This window comes from Medicago truncatula, chromosome 2 (assembly GCF_003473485.1).
Source record: "Medicago truncatula cultivar Jemalong A17 chromosome 2, MtrunA17r5.0-ANR, whole genome shotgun sequence".
Classification (NCBI taxonomy): Eukaryota; Viridiplantae; Streptophyta; class Magnoliopsida; order Fabales; family Fabaceae; genus Medicago; species Medicago truncatula.
In genome coordinates, this window is record NC_053043.1 from 5,929,920 (window position 1) to 5,940,087 (window position 10,168).

Here is a 10,168-nt window from a genome sequence, read left to right on the forward strand (position 1 = left end):
TCATTAATACAAAAAGGTAGGAAATAAAAAAAGGGAGCTTCTACGGTGCAGTCATGAAACTAGCACAAGAAATGGCCGCCCTGTCAAGGGAATGAGCAACCATATTCACTTTCGTCGAATAAACTTAACCACAAAGTTTGAATTAAGAGATAACAACCGATTAATTTCAGTAACGATGGATCCAAATTCAGAAATGTCTTCTTTCTTCCTAAAAATAGCATATGATAGAATCTTTGAATCCGTCTCTAAAATGACATACTGAAATCCCGAATTAAGAACTCATTTGATGACTCCTAGAAAAGCCATCGCTTCACTTTCTATTACCTGCAACATCGGTTCCCGCAATGTCGTATGAGCTCTAACAAAAACTCCCTCTCATCACGAATACAAACACCCAAAGAAGACACTCCTTGGTGAGGATGAAAACCTGCATCAACATTGCACTTCAACCAACCCTCTGGAGGTTTCACCCAACTTTGAATAGGATTCTCACTACAACTGTCTAATGAGTTCTCACTAATATAATTTGCTAGCCTCCAATCCTCACATAGAGAATTGGCCATCCCCATCACATTGACTTGTTGAGAAGGCGTTGATCTCTTGTTATTCCAAATAATATTATTTCGATTGCACCAAAGACTCCATATGACCATAGCCATTTTACTCACCAATATACTATCCTCTGATGTACAACTATTTAGGATAACACTATGAGGAGATGAAGTAATAGTCATTCGTTTCTCAATTACATCCAAACAAACCACGTCCCATACTTCTTTGTTGAACTGACATCCAAACAGAAGATCGATTGTTTGTTCGACACTATTGTCACAAACAGGGCAGCTACTAGGACAGTTAGCACCCCTCTCTTGCAACTTCTTTCGCATATACAAACAATCTCGACAAACTCTTCAAATAAGATTCCGCGATTTAATCCTCCAAATCCGAGTAGACGATACATGACCGATTTAAAAAGCCATTTTCATATGATTTAAAAAGTGTTTTTTTTTATACTTGTGTTGAGTGGGGACATTACAACAAGCGAGGTTCATTTAAGTATAATTTAGTTTTTACAAAAACATGTAGGGGCGAACATTTCTTTCAAAAAAATAATTAGGTATGAATGTTATCTGAAAATTTGACTTAGTATAATGAAGTCCCTAAATCCAATTGTCAAATTCTTACTCCTCCGCTGGCGATGGGCCTCACATATAAATGCATTGATGCGAACTGCGTATGATTCAATTAATATTGTCGATATGTTGAGATGGGCAGATGGCAGCAGCAGTCACGTGAAGGAACCTGATAAATGAGATGACACCACTAGGGTAAACAAGTACTACTTTGATATTATTCACTTACAAGAGAAAGTTAATTTTTTAAATTTATTTAATTATTTAATAAATGGTTAATTTAATTTATATAAAGATTATTTTTTGACAGAGTTTAAATTAAAAATTAGATACATTATTTATTGAATGAATTTATAAAGTGGATTTTCTATTATAAATGAGACTGGAGTGAATATATGTTTAGATCGATAAAACCATGTTCTATAGTGATTTAAGAGTAATGTTTGTACTAATAATAATTAAAGGGAATAATTGAAAAAGTTATTGATTATACGTTAAAAAGTGAAAACGACATTTATTTTAAAATAAATAATTTTTGTTAAAACGACTCATTCTAAAATGGATGGAACAAGTGTTATTTGAAAAAAATAGAATAACATTAGTCGAAAGAATTTTAACTCACAGTGAAGCTCAAGTGGTCCAGTTTTTACTCGTCCACCGGTGATGGGCCTAGCATATTAATGCATGATGGGGAGTTTTTCAATTTTTTCGTGTGCATGTAATTCTTGATCTGAAACGGAAGTTAACTATCGTCGAATCAGGGAACAATTGTTACTTGTCATTGGAGACATTTTGGTCTTTTCTAGTGCCGGAAGCAATTTTGTGTGTGACAGACAAGAACAGTTTTCATATGAAACGTGGTAAAAAAAAAAAAAGTTGGTAGAATGATAGGTGATAGATGATACAACGTAGCCGTTTCTTCCACCCAATAATCATAATCATTTTTTATATCCCATTAAAGTCATAATCATATCCGAAAATATTAAAGTCATAATCATATCCCATTTCGTCCATTGCCTATATTGTTGTATGCTAATATGTCTTCCAACACTCACTTTTGAGATGAAACGACAAAGAAAGGGAGCTGAGTGACATAACAAATAAATGGCAAAGTTTAGATTTCATGATTTCCTCTTTGGAAAGGTTCCTTTTCTTCTTCTTCTTCTTTTTTTATCAAATATTTGCTTTCAAGTTGCTACATGTGGCTCTATAGTAAAGTTTCTTCCTGGATTCCAAGGACCCCTTCCTTTTGTGCTTAAAACCGGGTCAGTTTTACTTGGCTCTATAGTTTTTAAGTTTTCTATTTTTAATCTATGGTTTTCAAATAATTTTATGTCCATGTAACATGTTTGTTGATTAGGTATGTGGGAGTGGGTGAACAAGAGGATGTGCAAGTATTTTACTACTTCATTGAATCAGAGAGGAATCCAAAGGAGGATCCTCTCTTGCTTTGGCTAACTGGTGGACCTGGTTGCTCTGCTTTGTCTGGCCTTGTGTATGAAATAGGTAATTACAACTTCACTTTTGGATAGTCTTACAATTATTATAAAAAGTATTAAATTTAAGAAAGATCCAAACCTTTGATGACAATGTGATAGTAGTCTTATAGTGTGAGTAGTCTTTAAGTCTTAATGTTGCTAGCATTTTTCATGAATTTTCCACACAGCATAGCCTATCTCCTTCATGATTGGTGAAGATCTAGATATAATTCACCTTTTTCGAAAAGACATTGTAATTTAATGTCATGTAATTATTTTATATTAGTTTAATTATAGTTTTGGCCGTCCTATCTTTACTAATTCACAAAATTAGTATGTCTATTTTAAAATCATTTAATTTTGATCTCTCAATCGCAATATTATATTCAGAAAATGGTGAAATTGAATTTAAAACTAAATTTTTTTAATTTATTTTCTTGTAATTGCATTAGTGTTGATCATTCCACATCATCATCATGTTGTATGTCACTTAATTTAAAATATATCAAACCACCAATTTTAAGTTTTAAAATAAAGGGATCAATTCGGTGAATGAATGAAAATATGAAGACTAAATTGTAATTAAACCTTTCATATTTAATTATTGTAAAGTGGATTTAAAATTTAATTTAAAGCACCCAACTAAACTTGGTAAAATGATACTTATTTGAATAAGTGTGAATAAAGGATACTCATTGAATAATTGAGGGTCAATACACTTCTGATCAATATTTAAGAACTACATTTGAGGTCCACAATATTCATGGAGAAAACAATTGAAACTTGAGATATTGCAGGTCCAATTATGTTTAAAAAGGAGTATTACAATGGAAGCGTTCCTAATCTGATCTTGAGGCCAGCTTCTTGGACAAAGGTGGGGGTTATATATAAATCCACAATTTTTTCTATAATTTATCTTGGAGATTGGTTGGCTACCGGTACTTTTTAGGCTTAAAATTTGAATTTATTTTAAGATAAATTAATATAAAAATATAACATGACATTGAATAATTTAATGATTATTTTACATCCTTAAAGGGTACATGAGTGTTCACTTTTATTTTATCTATATTTCATCAAATACTTTTTAATCATGTATATGTTTAAAAATATTTATAATAATATTTTTTTGGCAGGTGAGTAGCATTATATTTGCAGATTTGCCTGTTTCCACAGGCTTCACTTATGCCACCACAGAATCTGGTGCTAAACGAAGCGATTTGATACAAGTTAACCAAGCCCATGAGTTTCTCAGGAAGGTACCAAATTTTTTTGCTTTAATTTCGTCAATAATCACTTTATTTTTTGTTTGCAATTATGAGTCGGTCGATAAAATAACAAAAATAATGTTATAAATAAAATCTTTGTAGTGGTTGGTTGAACATCCAAAGTTTCAATCAAATGAAATTTACATTGCTGGTGATTCATACTCTGGCATTACTATTCCGGCAATTGTTCAAGAAATTGCACAAGGTACACAACTCATCGCTTAAGCATATAGAAATTTGTTGTCACCTAGTCGGTAATCGGGACATCAATGACCACCCCATATAGATTTGATGGTTAAAAAGTCATAGATTTAATTTTAATTGTGTACTTTAAAAAATACTGAACTTAAATTTAGATTATCCGATTTTAAGGTAATATACCCATTTTTTGTATGTGTAAAGATTCACAAATTAATTAAATTGTTTGTAGGAAATGAAAAAGGATTGCAACCAAAGATAAATCTCCAGGTTAGGGTTTTAAAGGATATCACTCTCTTACAACCCATATTTTATTCTTATCACTCAAATTCTATTGAAATAATATTTTCTTCAGGGATACGTGTTGGGGAATCCTCTAACAATTAGAAAGGAAAAGAATTATCAAATTCCTTATGCTCATGGAATGGGTTTCTTATCTGATGAACTATACGAGGTAATTGAATTATTCCTTCTAAAAAAAGGTAATTGAATTATATTTTCTTGTTACCTTATTGAAGTAAAATTGATCACCGGTCTCTATTTTGTAGTCGTTGCAAAAAAATTGCAATGGAGACTATACAAATGTAGACCCCAAAAATCTTTTATGTTCCAGAGATATCAACTCATACGACGAGGTATTTATATGCACCCGTTTAATTTTATTTCTTTTTATCAAATTATATTTCATAAGTAGATTTCATTGCGAAAATCCAAGTCTCAAGTATGAACATGAGACTCGTGATAACAATTTATAATGAGAGACATTTGTCAGATTACAAGGTAGTTTTGTAAGGATGAGTTAGATCCTAATTTCAACATGACATTAGAGTCTACCGATTGATCAACCCATCATTTACATACATGCATCAAACCCAATAGTGATGGACGTGAGAACTCAAATCTCACATAGAAAAGATAAGACTTTTGACATTAGTTTGTAAAGAGAGAAACATTTACGAGCTTACAAGTTAATTTTATAAGGATAAGTTAGACCTAAATTTCAACTATTTATTATCTACATGAATATTTGATACGCACTTGCGTAGATTTAAACCTACAATTCTCAATGCTATTCTTTTATTATTTTTCCAGGTTATAAAGGGAATTAATACAGCCCATATTTTAGACCCGACCGAATGCCGCTGGCTTCGTCCTGAAAATATTCTAAGGAGATCTCTAATTAAGAAATATCTCTCCAGAGTACCTCCCATAAGCTGTCCGGTAATATTCATTCTGCCCTATTTAATTATTATAGATATTTACTTAAGTATTTAATTTATCTATACTATATATAAAGAAAACAACCTCTTTCAGCTCTTTTAGACTGAATTTTTCTTTCAAAAAATGTCCTTAATTTTCAATACAAATAACATATGTAACAAATAGATAAGAATAAATTTAAATATTAAAAAAAATGTAACAAACACGATATTAATATATAGGGATATGAATAGGCTAGGTCGAGCTAGGCTTTGCAAGGCCTAAGTCTGGCCTGCAATATTTTTTTAAAGCATAAGCCTGGCATGCGGCCTGTCATAGGCCTACATTTTAGGCTTGAGTCTGGCCTTCTGAAAGCTTGATATAGCCTGCTAGACTGTTTAAAAGCTTATATCTTATGAACATCTTTAAATAAGCAATGTGATCTAAGTTTAAATGGACTAGCGAACTAATAGCCAATTAGATTAAACTCTCTTTTGGTAATCAACAAGAGATTTTAGGGAATTCGACTATATATTGTATCATATATCCATTCTAGTTTATAATAATACATTGATATATGCAAAAAAAAATTAATGTATACTAATAAAGCTTAAATTATCGAAAAATTTTACAAATTTATATTTTAATTCAAAGTATAAAATATAATATAATAATAAATAATATTATTTATATTACTTAAATAGGCCGGCTTAATAGACTTAAGAGGCTTTTCGAGAGACATGTGGCCTAACCTTTTAAGCTAAATAGACTTAAAAAAAAAAAAAAAAACTTAGGCCTTCTCTATTTGAGAAAAAAGCCTAGCGTGACCTGACCTGTTGTAGGCTAGGTCGTAGGCCGGCCTGACCTATTCTCATCCCTATGAATATATATATATATATGTTTAGTTTTTTTTCCTTATCATTTAAAAAGTGTAACAAACTATATGAGTATATTTTAACTTACTTTTTCATTATTCCAGTTATACATTTAAACAACTTTTTATGTAATAAAGATTGTTGTTGGTGGTGACATTAAAAAAAAAATAGATTATATGTTTTAGTTATATTGTTGATGTTGTTTAACCATGATTTGTTTGGTTTGTTATAATTTGAAAGCAACAAACATTTATATTTTTCAATTTTAATCAAAATTAAAATTTTATAAAAAAATACACCGTTCATAATTTTTTAATTTTAGCATAATAAAAAGAGTGAAAACATTCGCTAGAACATTCATAATCATATCCACACAAATCCAATGTCTGAATGAAAGGAAAAAATTGGGAAGAAAAGGAAGGTAATTTCGTGATGGTCTTTTTTGATGTCAAGGTCACGTGATTATTTTAATGAATATAATTATCTCAGCCTTAATTTTAATCAAACGATCATAATTAATATTTGGAAAATGCTAACCGGTGTCCCGGAGCACAGGTTAAGGATATGAAAAAGGAAATTATATAGTAGTTAATGCATGCATTGAAATTGTGTAATTAATTGATAATAAAGTCAAAAAGAGTTTCCTTTTATGATAATAATTATCTTTTATGGTATGCTTAATATTTTGTATATATATATATATATATATAAATGATAGCTACACTGACAAAATGTATTAATACAGTATATTTGCTAATACCTTTCCTTAATTACACATCATTACATTCCTTGATTTCCGGTAAATAACAAATAGCACCGATGTTAGAGTGTATATATATAGGAAAATTTTATTGTGAAGTCATTAAAATGACTTTTCTGGTGAAGTTGATATTATAACATCAAAACAAAAGTGTTGTGAGTAACACCCCACTGTTTGTACAGTGACATCAAAAGTTGAGTCCCCTTAGTATCATCAATTCATCATATTAACAAGAATACATTTAATCTAATTTATCATACCTTGTTTTAAGTGTAATACCTCACAAAGTGTAACACTCACATGATATCAACAATTTTGTTTGCATGTTAAAGATGTCAACAATAAAATAGTACATGTAAGTCTAAGATGTTGCAAGCATTACTAGATGAATTACTATTGATCATTATTCAGTAATCAACAATTTAAAAATGAATCAAACATTAAGATTAAAATTAACTTTTTCATAAAAATCAGTTTCATTTTCATGACTGCACTGTAGAAACTTCCATATATATAACCTCGAAACATTTTTCTAACTTCATGTTTGTTTCCTCTGATGTTAGAATTACCCACAATTACTTAGTGGTTATTGGGCTAACAATAGCACCGTTCGTAAAGCCCTGCACATACGCGAGGTATGTGGCATATATGTACACACATATACACACATAGAATTATGCTTTTTACTCAAAAGTTTTTGCTTATTCTCAAATGAAATGATCAAAATACCCCTACATGAGTATATGAGTCAACTCATGTTAAAGGTATTTTTATCATTTCACTTTGAAATGAGCAAAAACTTTTAGGTAAAGAGCAGAATTCATACACATACATACATATATAGAGACACACACACACGATAATACTCGTTTGGTTACTCGTTTGGTTGCATGTGTTGCAGGGAACTATTGGAAAATGGAGTCGTCGTTCTGATAGAATACCTTATACGGGAGATATCTCTAACAGCTTTGATTATCATGTAAATCTTAGTGATAAAGGCTACCGTTCACTAATCTACAGGTCAATAATCTCTCTCTATGTTCATAATTAAATTGCATATGGACGTAAGATTGCATGAGCACTGATGAACTAGTTTTATAATCTCTCTGGTTTAATTTGTATACTTAAATATATAATTAAATTATACATGTATCCAATTAAATTACATTATAGTGTCAATTTCTTATATTAGTTCCTGAAATATATATATGATTTGATTTGTTATATAAAAGTTTTACATTGTCACGATATACAAATTAATCTCAATTTTCTAATGACAAATAGATTTTATATATTGTTAACAGTGGCGATCATGACATTTCAATTCCATTCTTGGATACAAAAGCATGGATAAAATCTTTAAACTACTCCATTGTTGATGATTGGAGGCAGTGGCATACAGACGGCCAAGTTGCAGGGTATTCACATAAATTTTACTAGAATTTTTTTTTTTTTTTAAGAGTGTGTTACTAGCATTATTTTATTTTTTTAAAATTTATGAAATGGTGTTTCTTAAAGTAAGAGTTTACGGTTTAGTTCAGAAAATGATCAATAATTTTTACTCCCTTCAACTATTTATAAGATATATATTTAGTCTACAACCGTTAATGTATTTGGTTCAAAATCTGAATCAAATACATCAAATTTTGTTGATTCAAATGTCGTCTATCTAAAAAAAATAAATTAATCTAATATTTGTTTTAATTTTGTGCAAGTATAGATACACAAGGACGTACTCCAATGGGATGACATTTGCAACTGTGAAGGCAAGTCACTTGTACCTCAACTTCTACAACTATAATTTACAAACACATTTCACTTGATTAGTATATAAATCATGCACTAAGAATCATTACTAGTTTGTTTAATCTTTACAGGGTGGAGGACACACAGCTGCCGAGTACCGGCCTGAAGAATGTCTTGCCATGTTTAGTAGATGGATATCTAAGAGGCCTTTGTAGGAATAGCCAAAATTAAACTCATATGCTAAGTTGCTAAGTGTGGAAATATATGTCACATAAATGCAGATTATTGAGCATTATTTATTTCCTGAAATAAGAGGGAGTTGGTAATTAATTATATTACCTTAACTCCTCATTAGTTTATTTCAGTTTTTATTCTTGTTGATGAGGAGTTACTTTCTTGTTTATGAATTATTACTACATGTATTTACTTTCTTGTTTATAATTGTACTTGACACATTCCATAGCCACATTGTCAGGTTGGTTTTTGCGTGTCTTTTACAACAATAACAACAAAATTGGTGGATTTCTAAAGATGGCAATAGGGAGACTCATATTTCAAATGTAATGAGATGTTTATAATGTTTATATTCCTAAACATTTACATAATTGGTGAGTGCAATTTCGTCTATCTCACAATAAAATGAACAAAGTAATATGAAGAGAAAGAGACCAAAATCTTTCTTAAAAGGAATTTACAAATGTGATCATGAGAGGGGCATGAGAAGGGTATATCCATCTTTCCAATCTAAATCCATTATATGATAAATAGCAATCGAATTATTTAGCATACACATCGAAAGAAAATTTAGGATACATATCCATCATGATTTCACATCATGGATATCCATGATACCGTATCATTTACGTTGACTTTAATTAATTGTATTAACAGAATAACTTTATATATCAAAGTAACTACCATCTCTTTAAGAATTCTTCTTATGTTGAACAGCATGCCATGTGAAAAGCAATGATGTTGTTGATTTTAGGTCATGGGTAATGATCGTCAATAAGGATAGCTTGTTGGGAGATATCATGAGGTGAAATGGTACCATAGGTAACATTCCATGTGAAGTAAATGTAAGGGTCTTCACCATAAACAGTGAACCACCAAAAACGCATAGCCAACACAGTACACAAACACCATTGTACACGAAAGACAAACGGAAATAACAACCTCAAAATCTAGAACAACCACCCCAAAGCCGAAACAAATCTAGGAGAGATAGTAACTACCGACCTCGTCCGAAAAATAGATCTGAAAAATCCACTTTCGTCGGAAGTGCACTTGAAAAACTTTAGGCTCGGACATAAACAACCATGTCCCTTGCAAACTGTCCGAGGCTCTAAGGAACCACTCGGAGAATGGTTAAAATGTGGAGGTGCACCGGCTGCTGGAAGGAGATTAGCCTACATCAACGGAAATTGACTGTGGCGCAGAGGTAGGAGCTCCTCGTCGCACCACCAAGCTCACGATCTACATCTTGGGAAGAAAATGTTTGGATAAGGTA

At 31.1% G+C, this 10,168-nt stretch overlaps 2 protein-coding genes across 2 annotated transcripts; one reads left to right on the forward strand and one right to left on the reverse strand.

The window, feature by feature from the left end:
* Positions 1-320: 320 nt before the first annotated feature.
* On the reverse strand, positions 321-887 carry LOC112419310 (uncharacterized). Its single transcript, XM_024776869.1, has one exon. It carries the CDS (start codon positions 885-887, stop codon positions 321-323), a length of 567 nt encoding a protein of 188 aa, XP_024632637.1.
* A 1,209-nt stretch (positions 888-2,096) lies between these two features.
* Positions 2,097-9,124, forward strand: LOC11438858 (serine carboxypeptidase-like 2). Its single transcript, XM_003593813.4, has 14 exons — positions 2,097-2,398; positions 2,494-2,639; positions 3,409-3,485; positions 3,748-3,870; positions 3,982-4,084; positions 4,310-4,347; positions 4,433-4,531; positions 4,626-4,712; positions 5,170-5,298; positions 7,476-7,547; positions 7,814-7,932; positions 8,217-8,330; positions 8,633-8,678; positions 8,790-9,124. The coding sequence occupies exons 1-14, from the start codon at positions 2,238-2,240 to the stop codon at positions 8,871-8,873; spliced, it is 1,398 nt and encodes a 465-aa protein (XP_003593861.1). The 5' UTR covers positions 2,097-2,237; the 3' UTR covers positions 8,874-9,124.
* Positions 9,125-10,168: the final 1,044 nt, after the last annotated feature.

Excerpts from the sequence above, each read along its gene's own strand:
- LOC112419310 (XM_024776869.1), bottom strand. The coding sequence starts at position 887 with ATGCGAAAGAAGTTGCAAGAGAGGGGTGCTAACTGTCCTAGTAGCTGC.
- LOC11438858 (XM_003593813.4), top strand. The coding sequence starts at position 2,238 with ATGGCAAAGTTTAGATTTCATGATTTCCTCTTTGGAAAGGTTCCTTTT. Across the intron at positions 4,348-4,432 it reads AACCAAAGATAAATCTCCAG|GGATACGTGTTGGGGAATCC; the intron begins GTTAGGGTTTTA and ends TATTTTCTTCAG. Across the intron at positions 8,679-8,789 it reads TGACATTTGCAACTGTGAAG|GGTGGAGGACACACAGCTGC; the intron begins GCAAGTCACTTG and ends TAATCTTTACAG.